We start from the raw sequence: 26700 nt of genomic DNA on the forward strand, positions 1-26700 counted from the left end.
GAACAAAAAATGATAGTCATTGTTAGAAAGGGTTCAAATATATGGAAGATACCGGAAAACCTGAGAGTGCAGGACTGGACGTTTTTTTTTGCATAGGACAAAAAAGGGACAGTGGATCATCAAATGGACTCATTTTCATAAATTCATAAAAACATTTTACATAAAAATGTAAACAAGTTAGTTCTATGCAGAATAGTTGATTCAGGGAAAAAATGCCATGCAATTTTTAAGATCCTCTCATTTTTATTTTTTTTTACAATTAATGAAATTTTGTGCAAGGGGTTTGAAACTTATGAGCAGAACTTTACTTTAGGACACTTTTGTCAGAAAATCACCAATTCCTATTTACAGTTTACAAGTGACATTAAATGACATTAGATTTTAAAGTAATCGCTGTAGTAATCTAAATATTTTTCAGTTGTAACTGAATTTTGATTACCACCCATTTAAAATATAATAACTGTAATGAAATTCAGCTGCTCATATTTTGCATTTAAAATCCGTAACTAAATTAAATCTATTACATTACTCCCCGACTCTGCATAAATGCAATATTTATTTTACATTCTTTTGTACTGCATAGTTAATTCTTATTTAATGAGTCCATTAGCTTGAGAATTATATCAGTGCATCTTATGGACACATGTATTTAAGTGTTGGTGCAATATTTAATTAATACTAATTTAATTTAATTAATAGTTCTTAATTGCTGGATAGGCAATTAAGAAGTATTAGTAGGGGGGCTCTATGAACTGGTTACAAGAAGACAAAAAAAACATTAAAATAAGCTAAAATTAGTAAAATCGAGATGCTTATTTTAATCGGTGGCCCCAACAGCTATTTGTTTCCTTTGAACAGGGTTCACATGTCCTGAAAAATCTGATGCCTGAAAATCTGGATGCTTAATTTTTTAAACTTTAAAATCATTTTTACAACAAATATACATTTTTCTAGCTATACCTAGCTCTAAAACATCTTATCATGTAGAAATTGTGATTTTAACATGTTTCAAAATATTGAAATTGAAACATTTTTAAATACAGAGTTGTTATTTTTATATTTATATTTATTTATATTTCTATATCATATTTATATTTATAGGTGCAAATAGATAAAAGAGCAAGAGTGCCTTTTTCCACAAAGACAACGTTACAGTTTACATGTTGATATAGAGGTCAAAACCCAACACTATCACTTCACCACAGCACAAACACCATATATAATTCATTTATGATCTAACTCGCAGCATAATAACTGCCTGATGAGAACTTCTCTAGAAAACCGCACACACAGCCCTGAGGTACCCCAGGCTTCATAAAAGCATCAGCGTCCAGCGATGGGCTCTGGTGTTTGATCAGGTTGAAGCCAGTGTTTTTACGGTTGTGTACCCTGTCTGAGTTTCTCACACAGTGAAGGATCGCAGGTTTATCCAGCCAGCTGCCGCCTCTAGCAACCAATCTATCAGCAACCTAGCAACGGAGACATTTACAAAATCGAATTACCTTATTTACATTACAGAGCCTATTTACTTTAATTACAAATATCAGTCAAATGTAGGCCACCTCATTTGATATGAGAAAAAGTCACGGTTTTAGCACCAAAAAGTCCTCACCCTCACTTTGCACTTTGTATTTTGCAATACTTACGGCAAGTTTTCTTTCCTGCTAGATATAGTCTGTGCTATCCCATGTACCAGCGTCTGCAAAACCTGTTTTACACTATGAGAGATTAAAAAACAATCCACACAGCCAGAAACAACAGGTTTTGGTGTACCTTCGCACACTGTTCCTATTAATTCTTCTGGCGTATAAGAATAATAATGCCTATCCTTATTCCCTCTTATGAGTTCACCTTGACCAGGTGACCCAATTTTTTCTGAATGCCAAATATGAGTTGTTTGCAGGCAGTGATCATTAAATAGCGTCTGTTTTCAAAGTACTAAGGGAATCTGTCCTCTCAAAATGCAACAAGACACAAAATACAAAAAAGACTGCAGTCATGAAATAATACCCCAGACTTTATGGACTATAACGGACTTATGGACATCTATAACGAGAAGTTGTTGCTTGTATGAGAACTGTATTTTTCGAGCACATTTTTCTGTGATCCCTAGCGACATTATTCTTTACAAACCCCTGAATTAACTCTTCCACAACACTGACATTTTTCCAGCTTTCTGTGTTTTCCCTGATATATGGTAGGAGGCGCTATCATGCATCCTCTAAAGGAATAATAAATTCCTAGATCAAAACAGCGAAGGAGATTGATATGTAAGCACAATCATGTGTAAAATAACGGCATCATCTAACATTAAACGGCATATGAATCAAAACTGACAAAATGTTACCAAATCAAACGTCGAGCCAGGAAGTGGCAGAGGAAGCTTTGTGCAAGCTTTAGATGAGTTGACAGAAGAAATCTACTCCATCTTGTTGTTTTGAACGTTGTTCTGAGTCTGATCAAGATGTAGACGTTCTAAATATATAATTATACATTACATGCATTCGAGTGAAGCTGGGTTTGATTGTTTAAAAGCAGAGGCTTTGTTCTTCCTTTTGACATATTGCAGGTTCAGACAGTCGTACAAAATATTCTGGCCATGAAAGTTTTGTTAAAATGATCAAAAACGAGTTAATTCTAATTATTTTATCTCAAAACATCAGCGACAACCTCTTTTAATTGTAAAGTAATACACAGAAATATTACAGGCGTCCAGAATGATCCAAAAAGTTTATCTAAGTTGCAGGACGTGATTGCAGACTCGCACACAGAAGTAGAGATGTCTGCTTCTCACAGACAGCAGAAGGTGCTCTTATTTTATATAACACACTCACCAAAACAGCAGAAGAGTAATTGGCCTCAACAGTCCTCTCTGACTGTCACTCAAGAGACACAGAAAAAGAGCCAAAGCGAGACAGAGAGATAACGCTAGAACGATAGAGAAGGTGTGTGGGAGGACGGGTGGGCGAAAAGAGAGGGATGAGACAAGGATGAAAAACGAGGGTATGGTAGGATACGGCTAGAGCCCACCAGCGTGTCACCTCTGAGTGAGAGAAAGAGGCGAAGGTGGTATGTGTGTGTGTGTGTGTGTGTGTGTGTTTTCTGCAGTTCTGTAGGCAGGGAATCTAACAGCGCACGCGTGTGTGTGTGTGTGTGTGTGTGTGTGGTGAGAAATAAGAGTGGGCAGATTCATCTGTGTAGGCGTGTGGGTGGGTGAGAGCACAACAGACCCCGAGAAGAGCACTAAATTTCAAAACAAAGGTTTCAGAGTTCAGAAAGTTTGTAGTGAGACTGCGAGAGAGACAAAGAGAGGACGCGAAGGCCTGAGACGGCCAGTGATTCTGTCAGACCCAGCTGTGACAGACCTTCGCTCTGCGCAGGACAAACCCGAGCAAAAACAGATCAACAAGCCATGCTGTACATTTTAAGCTCAACGGCTAATAAACCATCATCTCGCGGGAACATCGTTGTCAACATCATTTCATATCAGTCCTCTTCACTCATTCAGAGCTCAAAAGGAGATGTTTTGCCAGAAGATTCGTACTGTGAAAAGTGGCAAAGGGACTGGCAAGAAAAAAAGAGCTAAAAACGATCATATTAAGAGTGTTTTCGCTATTAGCAGTTAACCTCTTGCTATCTGACCTGAACATATGATTGTCTCTGTGCCATTTGGTGGATCTAACTCATTTATGCTGGAGCCGTCAACTTTGATAATTAGGATTGATTAATTAAAAATAACTTATTTGCAGGAGTCATTTAGTTCCAGGCTTTCCATCTGTCAAAAGTTAACAGACACAGGCTAATGCAATAAAACAAAAACCTAGATATATATTTTTTAAACTAATCCATCTTGTGTTCTTATATGTTTACATACAAAAACAGTGAATATGTTTTTTTAATAGATAGCGAGCAAATAATAGCAGAATTTAGCTCGAGCTGTTCTGTGGCTGACACAGTGGTAAGATGTAGGCTAGTTGGGTTTGACAGCTGTGTCTCCCAGGTACAGACTTCAGCGAAGGCCTACACGTTTCTGCCGTCATTCCTGATATAGGCTGCTGGAGGATATAATGAAGACTCTGGCGCATTTCCCAGCTGTGAGAGGATTAACTATACGGTCAAACTGTGCAGTCACGACAAGACACAAACATGCTCAGATGCACTACAGGAGACAGGCTATGAAAACAACAAATGTAGCGGAACGTGAATTAAAGGGGCGGATGGGACGGCACATTTACATACAGGCAACACCCTAGGCCAGTGGAAATGCTATTATTTAAATGTTTCATGTGCTAAAGAATTTTTCTTCTGCAGTTTTTACCTAACGTTTACCTGCGTTTGAGTTGTTGTTAGCTGTTATGCTACGGTGTTGATTGGTGGTAGTGGCATGCTTAATTAAAAAAGGTCAACTTTTCATTGTGTTGCCTTCTTGAGTTTCTATTTTCTGTATTAGCTGAGTACGAGTCCCCCAGTTGTCCTCTGCGCAACAATATAGTCATTTTTGAAAAATATACAGAAGACATAAACTGCACAACTTTCATAGAACCAGATATGAAAAAAAAAGTCTAAAACGCTTTCGAAAACCATGCAAAAACTCCCTCACTCATTAACCCATTTACAAACTTGTGCAAATATAATAGTTTTTCTTAGTAAGCACCATCAGTGTGGAACATACCGGCGACACAATAAGAGAACTCAACTACACTGTACAAAACAAGGGAAGTAGCTCTTATTAAAGACAGACTGGACACTCCTACCCCTGCAATCATAAGTGCAGGTGATCATGATAATTACCCTTCTACAATACCACTTAATCAGTGGGGTGTCAAAGTAGTCTGATCTAAAACGTTTTACCCACAGGCCTGCTGAATGGCTTCGTTTACCCTTCAGACACAACCTTAAATTATCTCTTTGCATGTAATCACTGCAATGTGATTAAAATAAGCGCTTTGCCTACACATGCGCTACATTTCAACAGAATTAACAGTTTGGGAGGAACAAGCGGCGATAATTATGGCATTTTGGTCCATCTTTTGTGGAGACAGAAGGATTTCATGCAAGCACAGAGAAAGCATCGCGGTTCAGAGGGTACTAGCTCAGGGCTTCGCGACGTAAAACGCGATAAGCACGTTACCATGGTTACGCAGGCACCGGGCCAGAAGGGTGGGAAGAAAGATCGCTCGCAGCTGAAGTTCATCTGCTGAGCGTTTTAGCCATTTGAACCCGAAGAAAACTTTTTGGGCACTGATAAATGTTCTACGGAGAGAGCCAAGCGATGTGAAAAGTGAAGTCAATAGGTTCTGCTGAATAGCAGTCGTGATGCACTCAGGCTCAAAGGAAGATTTCACTTCTACCTCAATAGTTTTTGATCTGATTTTCTGAGGTGACTTCCTGAAAGGCTGACAGGAAAGGTCAGGTTAAAGCAAGCCGTGAAATATTTCTGTCACTCTTATACCAGGGAAGGCAATAACCAAAGTACTGTAAGGTTTCAGACACCAAACCACTTTTTTCCAAACTTTCTTTAATAGGTGACAGAAAAACAGACCACATACTCCTTTGCAGTAATTCAGTTAAATGTTTCTTTTTCAAAACAAAATCCATAAAAATGGACAGTGATATTTACATATATAAGATTATACCACAAGGTTGAAGTAATCCTCAGTGAAGCGATAACAAGGTAGAAAAAACTATTGGGAAGCCAGATGAATACACAAAATCATTGTGTACATTTCTAAAAGATCATTTTTATGGCCCTAACAGCCTGTTGAGAGCAGCTTCCTTTCGTGTCAAACCAACATCAGATTCCAGTCCTGAGCGTACAGGTCCATGTCAATTCATTGCGTCAAGTGACTGAATTTCACTGTCCACTTTCTTTTCATCCAAGCACTTTTTTTAACTTCCTAAACTTGTTTTTCCCCATTCTATTTTTATTATTCTTTAACAATTTCTTCTTTTTCATTTTATTTTTCTTCTCCAACTGGCTTTTCTCTTTCTTCTCCTTCCCTTTTGTTGAATTTCCATTCAGTTCCCTTGCGTTCTGCTTTTTGTCAGGCTTCTGACTCTTTTTGGATGCTTCACCATCCAACTTGGCAATTTTGGCATTTTTGGGACCATCAGCTCTTTTTTTCTCAGATTTCAGTACAGCTTTCTTTGTACTGATGGGCGGCTCAGGCTTCTTCTGTTTTAATTTCTGCTTTTTGCCCATGATGCTTTTCTCTGGAGTTGAAGAGGGCTTCTGTTGCTTAGATTCTGCTTTCTGGATCTGCCCCGACGAGGCTGCGGTCTCTGCTTTTGTAGATTCTACTTCATCTTCTGAAAAACAGTTCATGGAATTAATATCAGATCAGAAAATAAACGAGATGTGGAAATGAATGGGAAATGATTACACACCGGTTTCTTTTGGGGTGGTGGGGATGGTGTTGGAAAGCTTCTTTAGCTTGGCCACAAAAAATCCATCCATATTGTGGGAGTGAGGGTAGAATCGGCGAGAGAGTTTGAGGGAGGGATGAAAACGTCTTTCTTTGAATCTGTGAAGGGATATATTATATTAAGTGCACTTCATGATTTCCTACACTTTCTTGGGCAAATGCACATTCTGAATGTCTTTATTAATGTAGATGGATTCTCAAATAACGTCTTATTACCTGGTGAAGCCTTCATTGCCAAAGTCTAGTCCAGTGGGGACCAGCTTTACATTTCTCTTCTTTAAAGCGTAGTCCACCACCCACTCATTCTCCTCTACCTATGGAGAAGACAAATCAAAACTTCATAAGACATTCATTTAAAAAACATGAGCATGTTTTAGAGGATTTCAGTGGGTTTTCAGTTCAAGATTCATACAATTATTCTCTATCCATCTCTTTCACTTCTGCTCTCAATGTCGCATTACAGCGCAGGTTTAAAATGCATTAGCTGGGTCAGTCCATGTCAAGTCAGAATTAGAAAAGGTTTTTACTGGACCAACTGAGACTGGTTGTGTATTTGGTGTTGGTGATCTAATGCTAAGGTCTGTAAAATATTTCTTTTCAGACTTCCAACGCTTTCGTAACCCTGAAGAATTCATTATTTCTAGGCCAAAAACAGTCTCATGCGAGAAGCCGTGTTCAGGGTATGATATCTCATGTGTTATGATCGTTGGCCTATGAGGAATTGGTCATTTGTTCCTGTCAAGCCTAAATGGTTCACAGTCTCCTCTGAGGCAGTTTTTTTTTCTTCATAAAATACAAGAGTAATATGGAGAGCATGGATGTACACTACTGTTTGTAGTGGGGGGGGGATACATTTTATTTTTAATTAATCATTCATTTTCTGTATTCCAATATAATTGATAAAACACTTTTTTGAAAAAAAAAAAAAAAATTATGATAAAACACACACACTTAATTCTGTTTTTATGACTTGGATTCTACATATTCAATAAATAAAACTTATTTAATATATAAATACAGTTTAGCTTATAAGGTTTATTGAAATGAAATGTTAATTTAGTTATTAATTTGTGAAAAAAAAATAAATAATAATTTTTAGAAACCAGTACTGCATACTGGGTATTAAAAGAAAGCAAATATGGATTTAGCCGTGCTCTAACAGCAATAATGTGACTCAGTGCGTGCAACGAACCATAATAGAGCATGTGCAGTAAACGACGTATCCGCCAGTTGGAGAATCGGCATTGACAGAGTCAATAGCAGACACGATGAGCTCCTTCTGCAGGTGTGCGGAGCGAAGAATATCAGCCTCATCCTGAGACGCAGACAGAAAGTTTAAGTTTCAATAGAGAATGCCCATAAAGTCTTCACAAAAAAGGCTGGTCATTGAAAGCTGCAGTATCAAATGCCACGAGGAGAGTTGTACCTTGCTTGTTTTTACTCCTGGATCTTTAGAGATAACTCCTGTACCCGAGCAAGGAGCATCTAAAAGCACTCTATCGAAACCTCCCATTACCTACCATTTAAAATAAAACATCGGATTAGTCACTCATAATTGCACAGAAAGAAAGAAATTATAATATACATATACACATATACATACATAGAGAGAGAGAGAGAGAGAGATGTACCATAAATCGAACAAAAACAATATTAAAGGACAAGAGAAAGCAAAAAAAAGACAAGACAGAAAGAGAGAGAGAGAGAGAAAAAAAAAAAAAAAAAAGGATAACACAGACCTTGGGGAACTGTCTGCCGTCATAGTTGCAGATGACAGCGTTAGTGACACCGAGACGATGGATGTTTCCCACCACGCTCTTCAGTCTGTCTGCATTTGCGTCATTAGCCACAATCATGCCCGTGTTCCTCATTAGCTGAGCTGCATCACACAAATGACACACATTTTGGCTTCACACGCTCCCAAAACATTTTAACATAACATTGCAGAAATATGTCTGACTTTGATTCTTTAGTGTGGACTGTGCCAATAAAGGCTCAACGGAGATTAGCCACTGTACAATAACAGCAGTTGGTGTGACTGTCACAGAGAAGCATATGCTCACCCATATACGTGGTCTTGCCTCCTGGAGCTGCGCTCATGTCTAGTACTGACTCCCCCTCCTGGGGCGCAAGCGCCATTACAGGCAGAAACGACGATGCCCCTTGCAGCATGTACTGTCCTGCCAGATATTCAGGAGTTGCTCCTGTTTAAAAGAGAAAAATACAAACAACATAATCACTTTATTTTCAAAGTTAAAGAATGAAAAAAAAAAATGTTTTGAAATGACACTAACCTATGGGAACTGAAGAGTCATAGATAACCAGACCCACTTTGGACCATTTCCCCAAAGGATCCAGGTTCACTCCTCTGTTAATCAGAGCCTGTGTTAAAGAACATGACATTAGCTTATACAACACGTCTGTGAACCAGACAGACAGCTGTATTAATGTCATTCAGCTTGTTTTGTGAAGTAAATGTACTGCTGTAACCAGAAGAATTAAAAAAAATATTCAATGTATTTATTTAATCATTCATTCATTCAATCCATAAAACAACTAATGCCACATAAATTATGACTTTTTGCACTGATTTAAGACCTTTCTCGGACCTAATAATGGACCCATTTTGAGTATTTACATCTAATAAACCTAATTTAATTCCATATTAAATGTAGTTTATTTAATCTTACAGACACTTCAAATGAGAGGCTCATTGTTATTTTAGCTTTAGCCCAATAATAATTAAGTCACATATCACCAGGAATATTTCGCCCAATGAATGATTGACAGACAGTCTCCCTTACGGACATGGATCAGATGTATCAGGAAACGTCAGGATTTATTACACAAATACACCGTGGTCACATGCTTTTTTTTTACTATCCTGTGTTTGAACCAATATTTAGCACGATTCAATCACAAAGCAGGTGCAAATGAGACTCTAATACAAAATATCACAACATTTCAGTGGTCTCTCACTGCAAAACAAAAGGTCCAGGGGGTATTGGATCCACATTCCAGGGGGTGGAGACGGTAGGTTTAGGTATATGTAAGGTGGGAGGATCTAGATCCAGCCTCGCCCCCTGGATCTTGTTTTCTGCTGTGAGGACCATCATTCACAGCATTTTGGTAAAAATGGAAAGAAATCTTTTCAGACCTGAGCCAAGTCTCTCCTCCTGGCTTTCAGGGTGTTGGTTCTTATGGTGACTGGCCTCTGAATTTCATTTGCTTCAAGAAAATCAATCAGCTGAAATGCAAAGTCGTGTATGTACATCAGTGAACACATAAGAAACAGCTTCCAGAGTTTTACAAAGACAATTATTTCCTTCTACAGGATGTACTGCCAATTCATATAGAGGTGGAGGAGGTGTGGCCATCCGCCCCTTCAGATCTTGACAGACAGTTCCTCTATCCTGTTAGCATAGCCACACACCTTGTGAGGAAGCAGGTGGGTGGTACTAAAACAGGAAGCATTTCAGCACTCCTCATTAGCAGATACAAGCACACACACGCACCTCGGAGAGAGGGAAAAGATCCATGAGTTTGCTGACGAGGAACTCGTTGTAGCTGTAGTAGGTGCAGAGGTCAGAGCGCAGCAGAGAGAGATACTCCGATCTCTCCTTGCCCTCTTCTTTCTTCTCAGCGAAGTGAGACAGCACATCCACGTTATCTTTGATCCTCTGATGGATGGTCTGCAGGTCCATCGGTAAAAGGCCTACATATATTGAGACGGAGGGTTAGAAAACACTTTCGCATCCAATGCAGATCTGAGGCTGGGAATTCTCTAGTCTGCTAAACTCACCCTCCTTCGCTCTATCTGCTGCGCCTGGGAGTTTGAATTTTTCAGTTTCGTCGATATTTGCCTGTACAGCATCCTCTTCATCTTCATCTTCCTTATCTTCCTCCTCCTCCTCATCGTCGTCATCATCATCATCTTCCTCCTCCTCCTCCTCTTCTTCATCCTCATCGTCGCCATCAATCTCTGGTTTCATGCTTGTTTGTTTTTTCTGTTTTCTTGCAGCTTTCTCAATTGGCAGAAGCTGACAGGGCAAGCAATAAGATTAAAATAAGGAAAGGGCTACGCTTCGAATACTATGCTGATTTTATAAGATTTCCTCTATACAGATGTTTTTCATTGCTTAAAATCATACCTCTTCTCCATCGCTGTCTTGATCATCCCCATCATCAGCACCATAGTCATCAACCATATCTTCATCGTCATCGTCCTCTTCCTCCACCTCCTTTACTTCCTTGTTATCAAAGCCCTCTTCACCATCCTCATCCTCATCTTCTTCCCATTGGCTGTCACTGTCCTCCTCCTCTTCAGATTGGTCAATCTTTCGCTTCCTCTGTGCTGGTTTTAACCATTTACTATTCTCATCCGAGAAACCTGCAGTAGAAAATAGCTGATGTGCAAATTCATAGGAGCGTAAACATTGTAATTCCACCATATCTTTAAACGTTTAAATACCTTTCTTAGGCTTTTCCTCTTGTTTGGGTTCTTTGGTCGCTTGGGCTCTTTTTGCAGCTCTGTTCAAATTTTGGGGGAAAAACATTCATAAAATTCACAAGTAACCACTAAAGAGATACAAGAATGAAAATAAATAACTACAAGTAGTTAATTATATGTAGTCACTTAAGAAAATTACCGTTTTCTCGCTCTGCTTGAAAGTTTTTTTGGTGCATCCTCTGAAGATAAGAGAATAACCGCCGTTATGCATGCATGTATGTATTATTATATATATATATATATATATATATATATATATATATATATATATATATATATATATATATAAAAAAAAAAGCACACACACTTTAATAATGAATACATAAAACAAGAAAGTGTAGCCCAATGACCAAACCACTCAGAAAAATGTACTTTACCATCAACCACAAACTTGGCCAGCTCAGTTTCTGCTCCCTTCTGTTTCCTGGCCTTACGTCCAGGTCCTCTCTTCACCTTGACAGTGGCGTCCAACTTCCTGCCCATGCTTGACACCTAAAAAAACTACTCTATGGTAAAAACACAAGTAAACAATTATTAAGATGACATTTGAGCAGAATTAAACACTTAATTATAAGGCCAGAAACAGAAATCTAGACAGTATGTAGATTGCAAGCACATGTCCCACTTATCTACACAATTCAAAGCGTTCCTTGTAATAAAAATATATGTCTGGCTTGCAATCGTGAGAAATACAGCTTTTACACACAGTCGGCCGATTAATGGGAAGATCGGAGCGTGGAGCTGCTTCAACGCGTTTTACACAGTGCTAGTAGATTTATAAGACCGCTAAAATACAAAGCCGTAAAGGTTATATTAATTCAGTTAACTCAAAACCACGCTTAGAAAATAACAAACAATAAAATGTATATCGCGCAGCATTAACTAACGAGAGCACAGGCTGCAAACTATCGAGAGTAACTTAGCTTACAGTGAAACGATAAAGATACACAAAAAAATGCCAGCAGACAAATCTAGCAGATACTCACTGTTCAACAAAAACACTCTCTTGCTCTTATTCGATCTTCTCTATGACGCTCAGAGAAATATTAGCCCTAATTTACGCAAGTTGCTTGAATACATGTGTCTCTCATGCTGCTATGAACTAGCGCACATGTGACTTCAGCACACGTTGGTTTTCCGGAAGTTGCTATCGATGCCCGATTAATGAACGACTCACTCGTTGGAATCGGATCTTTTCCTGATCCATTGATTTTTTTTTTTTTTTTTTTTTTTTTTTTTTTAGGCGAACCGAGGTTTAATATGCGAAAGGTTACTTTTTATGTCCGAGCAAGACACATGCACTAAACGGAGACTGTCTATTTTAAAGAGTATTTATTTATTTATTAAGAATAATGATATACATACAATGTTTTATCAAGAAATAACATAAAAAAAGAAAGTCAACTTTCAACAGTATAAGTAAAAATGTATTATTTAAATGTGCAAAAACGTAACTGACGTAAATACAAGTTATATTTAGGTCGCTAATGTCCAATCTGAATTACTGATATATGAAAAACACAAAACACGTGGCATTACAATAGTACTGACGTATGTGTATTCATATGTATTCAGTACTACTGAATCGTGTTTTAAAGGTTCTTTACACCGAACTGTTCAAAAGAATCGATTCCCAAAAGTGAATCGGACCTCCGAGCGCTACTTCCGTCGCACACATTTTGCGAAAGCAATAGACAACTTGAAGTTGTCGGCGCATTTCAGCTTATGAGTCGCACGAGATTTCGAAGAGTTAAATGAGTGCCACGGCCGCGGAGGACGAGTGGGAGGAAGAGGAGCAGCTGGTGGTGGCGGAGCTGTCCGGGATGGTCAGCTCTGATCTGATTTCCAGTCGGCAGGGCGCGTGTAAGATCGTGGACATTGACAGCGAGCAGCCCATGATGCAGGTGGGCCGCTACCTGTTCGCCGGCGAATACGAGGATGCCGTCGGTACCTGCGTGATTTTTGAAGAGGACGGCGCAGGTTCTAATCCAGCTCTTAGGTACAAGTGTCACACAATGAAGAAGCTGATGCTTCAGCGGACCTTCCTGTCGGAGAGGAAAGAGGACGAGCCCGTCTCCAACCGAATAGAGGTGCTGGCTCTCCACGAGGAAGAGGCGTTCGGCAGGAAGAGCGCGGTTTGTCACTACCTGGATCCCATAGGCACTGAGAAATCTGCTCTGGACGAATCCAAAGATTGCGAGGAGTCGGAAATGAGCGACGAAGGCGCGGATGAAACGGATGAGACTCAGACTCTGGAGAACTCCGCGGAGGAGTCGATGAACGCCAGCTGCTGTCCTCAGCTCAGCAATACACAGGAAGGGGACGATGGCTCTTAAAAGACTAAGAGCCAAGTGTAAATAAGATTTCTGGTTAATAAAAGTGCTTTTGTATTTTGTGCATCAGTTGTTCGGGGTGTGTGTCTGTCTCTTGCGAAAGGTGGAGAGAGCAAACATTTTCGCAAAGCAATGCCAAAATTGTCTTAAATAGCCAGAGGTGCGTTTCCCAAAAGCATCTAGGAGGTGCAAGTTCCGTTGTTACCGACAGATTTAACAAAGCCATGGATTTTTACAAATGCATTCCAACTTACCAAAACATACAGCAGGAACTGAACCACTCAAACAAACGCTGTGAGAAATAATAGAGCTCTCGAGAGCTCGAAAAGAACAAAAAACAAACCCAGCAGGGGAAAAAAACCTCCAAAAGCATATTTGGTGGTTAAGGAAGCTGAAAGGTCTGGAGCCCAAACACAGAAGAGTGTTTCGAAGCCTTTCTACATTCACAGTGAGAACAGAATACAAGATTAAAGCTACATTCAAGAGAACTTCAAAATAACATTTCAGTATAACGCTTAAAACAAAAAACAGTGAAGCAGTCAGGTTCCCGTTCAGAAATCATTTCATTTTCCTTACAAACCTTCAAAGACAGACCTGATGTGAACTTGTTAATCAGTGGCTCATGTATTTCCCGAAGCAATCAGTTTAAAAGAACCAAAATTACACTGCCCGTGATTTCATACACACACTAAATCTCTAGCGGTCAGAATCACAATTTGCAATCTTTCACTCCCATAAGGCACACTGAATAACAATGGTCTAGCTGTGCTTTTAACACACTATCCATCCTAAACATTGTTGCTATTCATATCAGCAACTTTTAAATTACATGTCTTCATTTCTGTTTTGTCATTCAGACATTGTCATTGTAGCTTATGATAGTAATGTAATGTTCTGTTTTACTGCATCACTGGTCGGTTTTATTTATGGCTTGTACTCCTTCAACGTAGACATTTTTAATAAAAAAAAAAAAACCCACGCTGCTGAAAAAGTGACCCTATTGTTCACTGCAGAAAAAAGGCAAAGTGTTCTTTCAGAAATGCAGATCTCTGCGTTTATTAATAAATGTATATACTTATACAAAATGAAAGCGAAGTCTAATACCCCACACTTTAAGGGTATAATGGTTTGCGTCAATGCGAGTTAAATTGTGTTACAATACATGAAATATTGTCCGCTGCTGTGCCGCCATATTACACTATTTTTTTTCTCCAAGGAATGGACTGTACACACAAACACAATACAGTCCAAAAGGTCTGTTCCTGACAGTTCATACCAGTTTGGTTCTGTCATAACACTCCCCAAACCTCTTCAAAAGCTGAACACATCTTGGCACAGGTCAGAGCTGCAGACAGAGGATAGTTACTGACGGACACCGTCTTTTCTGTGTAGTCCACGTTCACCTACGGAGAAACAGGAGCGGGTTAACTTCAAAAGCAATGACAGAATTCACATTTATGATATTATTTATCAGATCGGAGAATGTATTTGATGCAGCTGTGAGGAGAAGGGGGAACACTCACTGCTCCGTGTGCGAATGCTCCAACGACGACAGCGGCAGGGCCGTCTTTAGGGACAACCGTTCTGGGACAAACAGCGTCTCCTGCTTTGAAGGATGTTGAATATCGGGGGCATCCAGGCGGAAGGTGGTCCGACACCGGGTTTTTAATCAGCCTCAACAAACGCTGAGGACCATCTGCCGCTCTCACACTCAGCTTGTGCAGCAGCTGGACTACAGGAGGACATAAAGGAGCACGATCGTGGGGTTTTTTCTGCACCTCAGAATTGCCAAAATTGACTCGATTACAGTAAACTCGGATTTACCCATTAGTCCGCAAAATCGCGCAAAAGTGCGAGGAATTCTTGTCTGCGGGTTGATCTCGATCAAAACATTCTTCTCTGTGTGAATGTACACTTGCAGCAGTCCAGCTCTGTTTAAAGGACTGTCCAGTAACATCAACAGGCACTGCGGGGGAAACAGACATGGCATTCAGAGGATAGATCACTCCGTTTTAAACTAAAATCACAGGTTGACAAAAAATGATTTCTTTCTTCATTCCATTCTCAGTGACATAAGTTATGACTTACATATTTTCAACTTAATCCACAGTTCAATAACTTCGCATTTAAAAGTGAACGTACAGAAGTGTATACCGTTTTATCGTATCACACGCTTTTATTAAAGTGAGCCGTTAACTAACGTTAAGTGTAATTCAGATGACTGGTAACATTAAGGCTCGAAGAGCTTTACCTGGTGTGTGATATCAGGGCGAATCTTTCCAGGGTCTCTTCCGCTTTTTATGATCATGCTCTTATGTTGATCACAGTTCAGCAACTCAAATGTCTTTCCAACCTGCGGAGAGATTGGTTTACATTTAAATTCGGAGACAAACCGATAGGGAACATATCATTGTTATCGCTCTATTGCTAAGAGCTTATATGTGTTTTACCTTCACGGTTTCAAGCGTCGCTCCTTCTAAAACAACGACGAGACGCTTTTCCGTCATCTGTTCGTGCAAACTTTTGTTCTGTTTTGCCGGTTTGGGGTCATATTCATCTAAATGCTCCAGACCACGCTTATCTCCAGCGCGTGCAGCCATGTTGACACAGAACTACGACGCGTCAAATGTACGTCACGTTTGTTCAGAATGGCGCTTGCTAATGACGTCGATAAGGTCTTACAGAAGTACAATTTACTATAGAAATATTGAAAGGGACTTTGGTCTTATCCTCTGGTCTTGTTTAAAATACTTTATTCTCACTGCGCCGAGTTGTTTACAGTGTAGAATTTAGCTCTGAAATACTATAAATGTTAACTACGAAAATAATTAAAAGTCATAAACTTCTGAATTTAAAAGTAAAAGAATTTGACCATAATTAAATTAAATAATTGACGAGAAAGACATTTCCCAGTCAAATGGTTTATTTACTAGATCTAGGAATTTAGCATTTTTGTGGGATGCTTTTTTTTTTGCCTGGATTAAGATATATTGTTGTTGAAATTTAATTTGAATTTAAATGGTCTTTTACGTGATCAAATAATTTTTATACAGATTCATGTCCTGCACTGAAACATGAAATGGTATATGTATTACATTCTTTGACTACAGACCTAAAAGCACACATGCAAAAAATAAATTTTTATGTTTCATCCAAATACAATACATTTCGAATATAAGACTGACATTTATAATACATTCTGGCTTTAGAGCTCAAACTGTATTTACAATTGAGAGACTAAAAGCACAATTATCCATAATCAATGTTGTGGAAATTCTTATTTTGTCAAAGTAATAAACTAAGTGTGAAGACTGAGATTGAAGAGCCAAACAAAGTTGTCTTTGCCTTGATTTTATTTCTCAGTGATGAAGTGGTCTGGTTTACACACAGTTTGGGTCTGTGAGCAAAGAGACAAGGGCCCTCTGACCAGAATTTTTATAGTCAAAAGTATACATTTCAAGGTGACAAAAATCCCCATCTGACCAATGAAAATAGTTAGAACACGTCACCCTATCTTACGTCAGGATGTCCTGTTATTCTCGGACCAACTCAGAGATGTTGCTTTCTTCTCTGCAGTCACGTATAAAAGTTCCTTCACTTTTACTCGATGATCATTTTATTCTATATTTCAGATTAGACTGACGATTAGATTAAAATTAAGGTGTTTAGAAAACATGTGACATATAAATGTCCAATTACAATTAAGTGAAGTTAATTAATTCAGTGCTGTATGTAATATATGTGGTTAGTAAATCTCACAAATATCCATTACATTAATTAATTACAACAGGAATAACTTTTATACTGTGAAATGCTCTCCTTCCTGGGTAGAATTGACCACAAATCTTGTTTAGTAACCAGTTTAACTGCGGTATTCAGAGTAACCACTTGTAAACCAGCAACATTGTTAACAAACTAGGCTAATTGTAGTAAAAAAAAATGCATGTGATTTCCTCCTTTTCCTAAAATGTTGTTTCTACATTGAATCTACATTTCCTCCAAAAATCAATATTATAGTAAAAACATGGTCAATTTTCAAAGTGCTGTGAGAGATCATATCTACCAAGCAGGTTTTAACTGTTAACCATAGTGTACGTGAGTTACCAAATGTGATAATATTGCTTAAAAGTACGTAGCCTATATGTGACATATCTAAACCCGTTACTTAACAAATGAATATAAAAAGTTTTATGATCTCTGGAATGACCTTCTCCTTTTTTTGTTAAACAGTGAGCAGCTCCAATGGTACGAAAGTCCCAAACTAGCTCCAACAGTTCTCAGCGGAAAAGAGTTCCTCTCAGGTTCAGTGCAGCGTTCGACTCTGACACATCTCTGGAGGATAACGCTGAGATTTATTCACACAGGTCAGTGGTGTGGGGCAGAAGCGTGAGTTTGAGCACAGGACTGTCACCAGGAAGGAAGGTTCAAAGGGCATGAACTCACGGTAGGGGTCAGCGTCACATGTTACCTGTAAAATATGATTTGATCGTCGTGATTAGCACACATGCTCGAGTGCGCATGCATTTCTCATTGACATGTTCTCTTCACCTTAGTAAAGGAGGAAAGGAACAGATGAATGTAAGAAAGGCCTGATAGAGAAGAGTCTTCTGGATGCCTTGCTAAACTCATCTTATAAGCCTGTAAAGAAACAAATATGGAACATAAGTATATATTTCTCCAATTTAAAAAAAAAAATCAAAATAGAAAAATTAAGGTGCATCACTAACAATGAAACAAGCATTGTTGCAGATTAGGTTTTTAAGCTAAATTGATAAATTAGTGAACAATATGCTGTCAAATTATTAATTGCAATTAATCATATACAAAATAAATTTGTTTACATAATATATGTGTGTGTGTGTATTTATTACGCATACATTAAATAGACACACATGCGTGTATATATATGAAAAAAAATGATATTATATATATTTATATAGAAATTAAATGATATGAATATAAATACATACATGTAAATATTTTCTACATATATAGATTTAATTGTTTGACACCAAATCTGACAATGCTGTAATATAATGAGAAGAAAAAAATGTTTTTATCAGCTGTATCAGACTAAATGATTAAAAACACATCAGCTTACATCCAGTGCCACTTGTAGAGCAGAATACTGCACCCAAACCTCCTGCTGTTCAAAGAGGGAAAGAGAGAACGTGCCGACCCGTCCTGGATCCTTGGTCACGCTCACATAATGAGACCATATGCACATGCTCACTGACTCTGGATTGTTGGCTCGTGTGTGGACTAGTGATGAAAAACATAGAAGGTGATTAAAAAGACTCTAACACATACAGATACAGATACAGATTGAGGTCCTTACTGACTTACTATCAGGGAGCAGAAGGTGAAGAAGATCTTTAGCCATCAGAGATCCCAGTGTGGCGTAATTTAGCGCCCTATACAACATTAATGTAAACACTTCATATAAACATTTTTCAAAATGCAATACTCCACCCCAAAATGAAAATTTTGTCATTAATCGCCCAAAAGTGGATATACTCCAAAATGACGCTACAGTGATGCAGAGAGACACCGAGGAGACAAATGATTGAATAAAGCGATTAAAATTGAACTCAACAGTGTTCATTACTTTGCATTCAGTGGGACAGTCACAAGCCTCCTGGTTTTCATCTAAAATATCTTAAATTGTATTCTGAAGACCAACAAAGCTTTAAGGTTTTTGGAACGACATTTTCATCTTGGGGTCGAGTAACCCTTTAAGGAACTTACATCTTCAGCACATAAAAGTAAAAGAGCACATTAAAAAATTAAGGCATAAAAACAAGGTCAAAAGGTCAGATTTTGTTGACAATCATCCAGGTTACAGAATACCACTATTTTACTAAAAGTGGTACGCAATATATCTTGGAATGTAACAGTATTCCCACTGAATTGATCATCTTGATGTCACGTGATACCTGGGATATGAGGAATGGAAGAAGGGTGACACAAACATTCCAACAGGGATGATGATGTCATTTCCAGAGACGAATGGAGTGATAGACAAACTAGAGGTGAGGGAAGACAGAGACGTAAAATGGACGATAATGACTTAAAGTTGGCATCAAATGTAAATTCTGATCTATTTTGTAAATGTCACTTATCTTATTGTGAACGAGTCATCCACAAATGTGTTTTATTTATTATTTATTTACTTGAATGTTCTATCAGAATATAATAAGGCAAACTTCCAGATCTTGGAAGAGCCAGGAAGCTAAGTCTTATACACCTAGGATGGCTCGGAGGGGGTGAATAAACTGTGGGGTCATTTTCATTTTTGGGTTGATTATTCCTTTAACCTCATATTCAGATCTTCCATTATCTTCCAAAATACCCTAAATGTCAGTGCAAACATGAGAGCACTAACCCATCAGTCTGTGTGCCGTGTGAGAGCAGTCTGATCCTGCTCCTCTGCTCCAGCACCAGCATCTGCAGATAGTTGGAGAAAAAATCCTCCTCACTCAAAACCACCTAGTGCAGAGAGAGAGAGAGAGAGAGACAAACGAATGAAAATGTTTAATTCACGGCTGTTAATTCACTCAAATTCTAATTCATTCATTTACCTCTGCGTAGAGACGGTTGAGTTCCGCGTGACTGAGGTTGTTTGTTTTAGTGGAGAGTCTTGGATTAAGAGATTTTATCTGAAAAATATACAAAAGATCCGAACTAAAAATCCACACGCAGTTTCAGTAGGATGTGTTTTTGTAAATGATTCACAACATACCTTACGCAAAATAAATGCTGAAGACCTGTCGTCCCTCCAGATCAAATCTGTTAGTTTTTTCTTGAGGGACGAATAAACATCATGAATCAATTCTTCAGCCTGGCAGAGAGAGAAAAACGCTTATCAAATTTCACGTATCATTGCTTTATTAAATTCATGTTCAGGCACAATCTTTTAGCACCCGGCGACATCCAATCAAAATGTACCTCATTCTGTGTATGTCTTTCTCTAAGCGCATGACTGAGCAGAATGTCAAACCCTCGCTCTGTCTGCTGAATGCATCGCAGCCAGCGTGGCATCTCCTAAAATCAAAAGACTGCATAAGTGATATAAAATATAACACAGTCTGCGCTGCTTCACTTCACGCAAACAAGCATTGTGGGTAATTCATTCAATGCAGACCCACCCTCTGCGTGTCTCCAGTCGCAATGGAAAAGTTTCTCATAGTTTGGAAGAACCTCGAGTCCAGTGCAGGAATGAGTGTGTGCAGAAGATTAAAGATCATGTATGTATTAAGTGAGCCGCTGTGGATTTACACATAAGCACAAACCTGTTAATAATCAAGATCTATCAAATTTGTCAAGTAAATATAATTAAAAAGTGACTTACAAGCCCATCATCCCATGTTGGTCTTGCCATTTATTGATTGTCTGGGACATTTGGATAATATATGGGAGATTGTGCACTAAAATAAGATCTGATTTGCTGATAGGAAGAGGCTGAAATGTGGCTTGTAGGCAAGCGTGCCAATTAATGGCTGGAGCCAGAGTCTGTGATAGACAGAAACAAAATTATCACACAACATTGGCACTGTATATTATATTTTAAATAGCATTATTATGTCTGGATCCATTACTGCATTAAAATATATATTTAAAATGCAATTCATTTACACTATAACCTGAACACATGTATTCTATGGTGTGTTTTTATGAATTTCTGAATTTAAAAAAATCATTATTTTATTAATTCATGCAACATACAGTGCCTTGTAAAAGTTCATACCCTTCAGTTGTAACATTTTCTTATGTGGCTGCTTATGTAAAATATATATATATATTTTTTTCAGATCAATCTATATTTTCACAAATGTTTTTCACATCTTTGCAATCTGGGACAGTTGACATTTAGCTCAGGAACATTCATATTGCTTGTAGATGTTACTAGACCTAGGGTGAAGTGAAGCTGTAGCGAATTTAATTGAATGGGTATGATTTAGAAAGACCTTTTTTTGAGACGCGTTTGCCTAACAGCTGATAATGCATATCAGAGAAAAAAAAACATGCATTAAGGTGAATAGAAACTGCTTGAAGAACTTGAGAACTGAGTTTAAAAACAAATGCTGCTTCACAGAAGCATGTAGTCTACGTAAACCTTAATGGAAGACGTCTGAAACAAGCAGGACTCTTCCTTGATCTAGCCTCCTTTCCAAACTGAGCAACTGATAGAGAAGGGCTTTGGTTAGATGTGTGACCAAGAACCTGATGGTCACTCTGGTAGAGCTACATGATCATACAGTATGTGAAGACAGAAATTTACAGACAAACATCGCTGCAATGTTTCATCAATTTGGGCTTAATGGCAGTGTGGTAAGACTCGATTCTCTCCTCAGTTAAGACACATGAAAACACGCTTGAAATTTGCAAGAAAGCACCTAAAGGACCCTTATACTCTGAGACACACAATTCTCTGTTCTGATTAACCTTGATTCTAAGCATCATGTATGAAGGAAACCAGTTCTGCTCATTACCTGCAGAGTACCATCTCAGAGTGTGCTGGTGTCAGCCTCATGCTGTGGGGCTGATTTTCAGAGGCAGAGACTGAGGGACTCATTAAAGTAGAAGGAACGCTCTGTGCAGGAAAATATAGAGATAGCTTTGAATGAAACCCAGTCCAGAGCATTCAGAAATTTAGACTGGGCAGAAAGTTCACCTTCTAACAGGACAATGACCCTAAGCACACAGCAAGAGTGGCTTATAGACAACTCTGTGAATGTCCTTGAGTGGCCCAGCCACAGCCTGAGATTGAACCCAATTAAATATTTCTGGAGAAACCTGAACATGTGGATCTGCCCCCATCTAACCTGACAGAACTTGAGAGGTGAAAAATGGCAGATAATTGACAAATTGCAGATGAGCAAAGCTTATCGTATCAAACAAAAAATACTTATAAACCTAAAAACTCTTGTAAGGAGTGTAGATTGATGTGGGGAAAAAAGTAATTTAAAGCAGTTTAACATAAGGCAGCAACATAAAATGTGAAGGGGAAAAAAAAAAAAAAAAAGAAGGGGTATGAATACTTTTGCAAAGCACTGTAATGCTATAAATGTCAAGGTTTTCACCTAAGCTGTTATCATAATGATAAAAAGCCTCATTAAACAAAGGGAATTCTTTGAAAAATATTATATCAAAACTTCTCCGTTTATTTGAAAAACTTCAAATCCAAATCCAAGTCATGTGGTGTGACCGGCAAAATCATTTGTTCAAGTTTTGTTATTGTTAACTAAAACTAAAAATAATTCTAGATTTTAAATAAAAAAAAACATATATATGAAAGCAGATTCTGAAATATTTTAAACATTTTAAACACATTTTTTATAAAATATGGAAATAAATTAAAAAAAAATTTTTTTACTTGCCATAATTAAACTAAAGATTTTCAAATCCATATACATTTTTATGAATGTGGCACATATTTTAGATATTTACTTATATTTATTTTTATTTTTTATTAATCTATTAACATATGCCACAGAGGGAATCAGACTTCCACACAGACCTGTAGCTCTTGGATGGTAATTCTGTTGTAAAGTAACTTCTGACTGAGGCGGTATCGGAGAGGGGCCGTGAATAGAGCCAGAGTTGTGGATAGAGATATGTAAAGGCCGCAGTGCTGAGTGACTTTATTTGAGGGAACACCCAAGAGGTTCAAGTACTGACCACATGACATGTAGAATGGACGCAAATACTGAGAAAGAGGAACAGAGGGCAAGAACAACAGAAGTTCACAATAAGGCATTATGAACACACGCAGCGCTAAAGTCAATACTTACCCGAGTACTTGCTTTGGATTTCTGTGTCTTGCTATTCCAGTCAATAGGGAACTGAAAGTGAGGCTCATCAATCTATGAAAATGTACATGGGCATTTTTCTCCAAAATAAAGTGTGTAGAACAATCTCAAACACAATGAAAATGGGAAAAAAAAAAAAAAAAAGTAAAAATATTGGGCAATTATGTACACAACAGCATAATACAAATCACTGCTCAATAAAATTTGTACTAAAGTTATTGAAAAGTATTAAAAAGTACTAAAAAAGTATTAAAATTATAATCAAATCAGTAAGTGAGTGAGAAAAGCAAGCATGTAATTTGAAAGAAGTAGTCATTGAATGCCTTTGTGGCAAAGCATTGATGGATGATCAGTCTATCTGCTGTTCATTTCATTATTGAGGAAACCAATTGCTTATATACTCCCTTCATTAGTAATCACCTGTATGTAGAGTCGATCAGAAGCCGTTTGCTCTTCATCAGGGTCTGACCCTACATACACGCTGAAGAAAGGAAATGTGGAGTACTGGCTCATCAGCAGGGCGAGGGTGGTGTTAAAATCTGTCTGATTCCATCCGTCTGATACTGCCCAACCACCTAACTACACGCAGAGAGAGAGAGAGAGAATCAAAGGATAATCAAAATCAAAAGAATTAAATAATTATCATCATTCGAGCAAAATACATGATTCAGTGCAGGTGCTTTTAGTGTCCTTTATCTCAAAAATATTGCGTGTGTACCTGCTGGAGTAGTTCGAGGAAGGGTTTCGAACCCACTTTCTCTGGGGATTCTGCATCCATGCATGTCTTGAAGTATTTCTTTGCTTTCCGTTCCGCTGCACTCATAGAAACGCCCTCCTCAGGATCCTCTGATCACACAGGGATCATACAGACTGAATGTCAAAGACGATTCAAGATTGTTTGATACAATTAGTCATCATAAACAGCTTCTGAGATTAACCATTAGATAAATAAAAGAACACTTGGCTTTTTTGGAAACAGGCTCATTCTCTAACTCCCCCAGAGTTAATAAGTTTTCCCGTTTCCCGAATCCATTCAGCCGATCTCCGGGTCTGGCGATAGCACTTTTAGCATAGCTTAGCATAGACCATTGAATCCAATTAGACCAGTAGCATTCAAAAATGATCAGAGTTTCAATATTTTCCTATTTAAAACTTCACTCTTCTGTATTTATATTGCATAGCTTGGCTAAATAATATGTTAGGTCTTTTTCCCTAAATGCTATAAGTGATTAAACCCCGGGAATCACAGCTTGAAGCTATATTTATTATCTTAAGTTTTGTAATTATTGTAATCACATTATTGCAACTTTTCTCCTCCAGCCTAACAGGAAAAAAGTGCCTTTAAAACCAACAGACCAGTCTGACCATCTAGTAGACCAGCAAACCTGCTTAAGCTCAGGAAGATAGACAGATAGAAGCAGATATGGAACCTGAAAACACTATGGGAAAAAAAGAGAGTAAAATTTCACTAACCTAATATTTCTCTAACAGTTTTCAGTAAAGCGTCCTTTCTGTCTGGAAATTTGACTAGCCCTCCAGTACTGTTTCCTTGAACATCTGTTTCTCTTCTAATCCTCATTTCCCTTTTTTTGTCCAGTTCTCCAAAGTCTTCACTGTGGATCCCCTTGACTCTGTGTCTTTTATCACTGGTGGAAGATCCACCTGTCCCACAGGCAAACAGGAAGTAGTCACAGGGGCGAGAAAAGGGATCCATGGCAGTAGAAAAATGCTCTGATGCTCTTACACAGGCAGGAGAAAGGCAAGGAGGAGCAGCTGGAACAAGAGAACAAAAATGATAACCATTATTATTAAGACTACATATATATATATATATATATATATACAGTATATATACACACAGAAGTTCGACTGTACTTCCTAGTGGTTTGTACCTGATTTCCATTGTGATGTCCAGGGGTCCGCAGTCTTTTGCAGGTGAGAATACACTCCCAAACCTAATGCAAGTGAAAAGATAGAGAGGGAAAAGACAACCAATAGGAGCCTGCGGTACTTGTTGCAGCCCACTGGATTTGGTTGAGACTGTTCCTCTGATGTTGTGAGCATTTCCTGTGGGAAAATAGAGTTAGCAAATGACTCACTCACTCTTTATGTTTTATTGAGATGGACATTTACTGAAATGTCCATTTGAAAGCACAACTGGGAAAAGGAAGAATGCATAACTCATAGATTTTATGATGGATTGAAATTACACTGGCAGTCAAACATCCAACCGCAATAAGAGCGAGTTCAAAGAATGTTCACTAAAGAACAATGAAAATGAAGAAACACAAATGTTGTATATATTATATTGCTTTGTCTTTGCTTTAAGGGAAAATGTAAGCTCGCTCTGCTTAACACGCTGCGTTTCATCAAATTAATACGGCAACATGAAGTTTTGATTTGATATTTCTGTATATTCACGAGGGAATAAGCTCTTAAAGCTTTACGAGTAAACAAAATACTCTTTATCAGAATAGGTCAAGCAACAAATGAGCAATATATGTCAATATACGAAGCACAACACATTCAAACCAAGCAAATTTCACCGAACAGCGAATATGTATATGTGTGTGTGTATATATATATATATGTAAATAAAATAATGTAACGCCGATTTCAGTTACCTGAATGATAGAAAATATATAGCAGTGTTTGCCGATGGTGCGATTTTTCCGCTTAAAGTCGCGATCGAGTTGTGTAATTGAACATCTTGAACTTCTCTTTGCAGTAACCTCTGGTTAAGCGCCACATTGTCGAAAAAAAGAGGGCATTGAACTAGTAATTTTAACTAGGCCCACACCACACCACCCTTCTATTACATATAGAAAGCTTTATCACACGATAAAGCAGAACTTTAAAATTTAGACAAAAACTCCACAGCACGCTGCTAAATATTCTTTGTGGTGCTTACACGGGTAACCCAAGTTCGAATCTGGCTTGTGGCATTTCCTGATCCCATCCCACCTTCTTCTGTCATTTCCTGTGACTACCACGGTTCTATAAATAAAACTGATAGAACAACTAAAATAAAAGTAGACCAAATCTTGAAAGCCTCACCTGATGAACAGCTGGGCTATCATCCATCCTGTTCTTCTTTTATTTCCGTTTGGTCAGGATTCTTCCTACATAATGTTCTTCCAGCGAAACTTTCTATTTCGTCACACCGTTCCTCTTTCTATCTCTCCTCCGTCAACCACAAGTCATTCAACTACTATCTTCCCTCATCACGCTCTCTGTTCACCCTTTCACTGACTGATAAACATGTAATGACTTGGCTTCCCACAAGACCCCTCTCTTTAACACATACATAAATGGGGCATTTCTAGAAACATTTCCCAAATCTCACCATTTTATAAATTTGTGAGGGCCAGAAGATGCCTCACGTTCCAAAACAAGTCACCCAAGTTAAACTCGAGGAACCACCAACACTAAATAGAAAAAAATAACTCCAAGTACTTTTTTTTTTTTTTTTTTTTTTTTTTTTTTTAGATTCCTCGGGTGTAGGAAGTGGCATAATTAATATTAATTTATATACACCTTCAATGCGACATTTTTACATACTCAGACGTCGGCGCTCATGACTATCAGTGGTGTGTGTGAGGCTGGGCCGAGCTGATAAG

At 38.2% G+C, this 26700-nt stretch overlaps 4 protein-coding genes and 1 non-coding gene across 6 annotated transcripts; 1 reads left to right on the forward strand and 4 right to left on the reverse strand.

Annotated features, from left to right (window-relative positions):
- Positions 1–5498: 5498 nt before the first annotated feature.
- Positions 5499–12072, reverse strand: nop2 (NOP2 nucleolar protein homolog (yeast)). Its single transcript, XM_043261279.1, has 16 exons — positions 11922–12072; positions 11313–11441; positions 11075–11114; positions 10897–10955; positions 10577–10815; positions 10228–10465; positions 9941–10140; positions 9583–9672; positions 8720–8807; positions 8489–8629; positions 8165–8304; positions 7852–7941; positions 7618–7740; positions 6642–6739; positions 6388–6524; positions 5499–6309 (listed from the first exon to the last, which is right to left on the reverse strand). The coding sequence occupies exons 2-16, from the start codon at positions 11416–11418 to the stop codon at positions 5873–5875; spliced, it is 2226 nt and encodes a 741-aa protein (XP_043117214.1). The 5' UTR covers positions 11419–11441; positions 11922–12072; the 3' UTR covers positions 5499–5872.
- Positions 9755–9896, reverse strand: LOC122361375. The gene has a single exon (XR_006252934.1). It is a non-coding gene; the product is annotated as a small nucleolar RNA SNORA29 (small nucleolar RNA).
- A 408-nt stretch (positions 12073–12480) lies between the features above and the next one.
- On the forward strand, positions 12481–13554 carry gtf3c6 (general transcription factor IIIC, polypeptide 6, alpha). Its single transcript, XM_043261282.1, has one exon. The coding sequence runs from the start codon at positions 12690–12692 to the stop codon at positions 13269–13271; it is 582 nt and encodes a 193-aa protein (XP_043117217.1). The 5' UTR covers positions 12481–12689; the 3' UTR covers positions 13272–13554.
- Positions 13555–14296: 742 nt separating this feature from the next.
- emg1 (EMG1 N1-specific pseudouridine methyltransferase) lies at positions 14297–15904 on the reverse strand. Its single transcript, XM_043261281.1, has 5 exons — positions 15719–15904; positions 15520–15621; positions 15093–15234; positions 14792–15000; positions 14297–14671 (listed from the first exon to the last, which is right to left on the reverse strand). The coding sequence occupies exons 1-5, from the start codon at positions 15866–15868 to the stop codon at positions 14558–14560; spliced, it is 717 nt and encodes a 238-aa protein (XP_043117216.1). The 5' UTR covers positions 15869–15904; the 3' UTR covers positions 14297–14557.
- A 269-nt stretch (positions 15905–16173) lies between these two features.
- On the reverse strand, positions 16174–26516 carry kel (Kell metallo-endopeptidase (Kell blood group)). 2 transcript variants are annotated; one of them, XM_043261276.1, is made up of 18 exons: positions 26138–26515; positions 24973–25147; positions 24554–24853; positions 23799–23926; positions 23501–23659; positions 23063–23134; positions 22789–22977; positions 20620–20780; positions 20417–20534; positions 20217–20312; positions 20011–20109; positions 19850–19927; positions 19654–19757; positions 19205–19294; positions 18615–18682; positions 18370–18530; positions 17817–17906; positions 16174–17736 (listed from the first exon to the last, which is right to left on the reverse strand). In XM_043261276.1, exons 1-18 carry the CDS (start codon positions 26162–26164, stop codon positions 17572–17574), a joined length of 2280 nt encoding a protein of 759 aa, XP_043117211.1. In that variant the 5' UTR covers positions 26165–26515; the 3' UTR covers positions 16174–17571. The 2 variants fall into 2 exon arrangements, with proteins under 2 accessions (XP_043117211.1, XP_043117212.1); XM_043261277.1 differs by lacking the exon at positions 22789–22977 and having other exon boundaries at positions 26138–26516.
- Positions 26517–26700: the final 184 nt, after the last annotated feature.

Source organism: Puntigrus tetrazona, chromosome 16 (genome assembly GCF_018831695.1).
Source record: "Puntigrus tetrazona isolate hp1 chromosome 16, ASM1883169v1, whole genome shotgun sequence".
NCBI lineage: Eukaryota > Metazoa > Chordata > Actinopteri > Cypriniformes > Cyprinidae > Puntigrus > Puntigrus tetrazona.

Bases quoted from the DNA above. Each gene is read 5' to 3' on its own strand.
- nop2 (XM_043261279.1), bottom strand. From the start codon at position 11,418: ATGGGCAGGAAGTTGGACGCCACTGTCAAGGTGAAGAGAGGACCTGGA. The intron at 11,115-11,312 runs GTAAAGTACATT...TCTTATCTTCAG, and splicing joins GGCCAAGTTTGTGGTTGATG to AGGATGCACCAAAAAAACTT. The intron at 8,630-8,719 runs GTTAGTGTCATT...TCTTTTAAACAG, and splicing joins TGACTCTTCAGTTCCCATAG to GAGCAACTCCTGAATATCTG.
- gtf3c6 (XM_043261282.1), top strand. From the start codon at position 12,690: ATGAGTGCCACGGCCGCGGAGGACGAGTGGGAGGAAGAGGAGCAGCTG.
- emg1 (XM_043261281.1), bottom strand. From the start codon at position 15,868: ATGGCTGCACGCGCTGGAGATAAGCGTGGTCTGGAGCATTTAGATGAA. The intron at 15,622-15,718 runs GTAAAACACATA...ATCTCTCCGCAG, and splicing joins CGACGCTTGAAACCGTGAAG to GTTGGAAAGACATTTGAGTT. The intron at 14,672-14,791 runs GTGAGTGTTCCC...GTTTCTCCGTAG, and splicing joins GAGCATTCGCACACGGAGCA to GTGAACGTGGACTACACAGA.
- kel (XM_043261276.1), bottom strand. From the start codon at position 26,164: ATGGATGATAGCCCAGCTGTTCATCAG. The intron at 19,928-20,010 runs GTATGTTGTGAA...TATATTTTTCAG, and splicing joins CAGCATTTATTTTGCGTAAG to ATAAAATCTCTTAATCCAAG. The intron at 17,737-17,816 runs GTGAAGAGAACA...CATATTTTACAG, and splicing joins TCCTTTCCTCCTTTACTAAG to GTAACATGTGACGCTGACCC.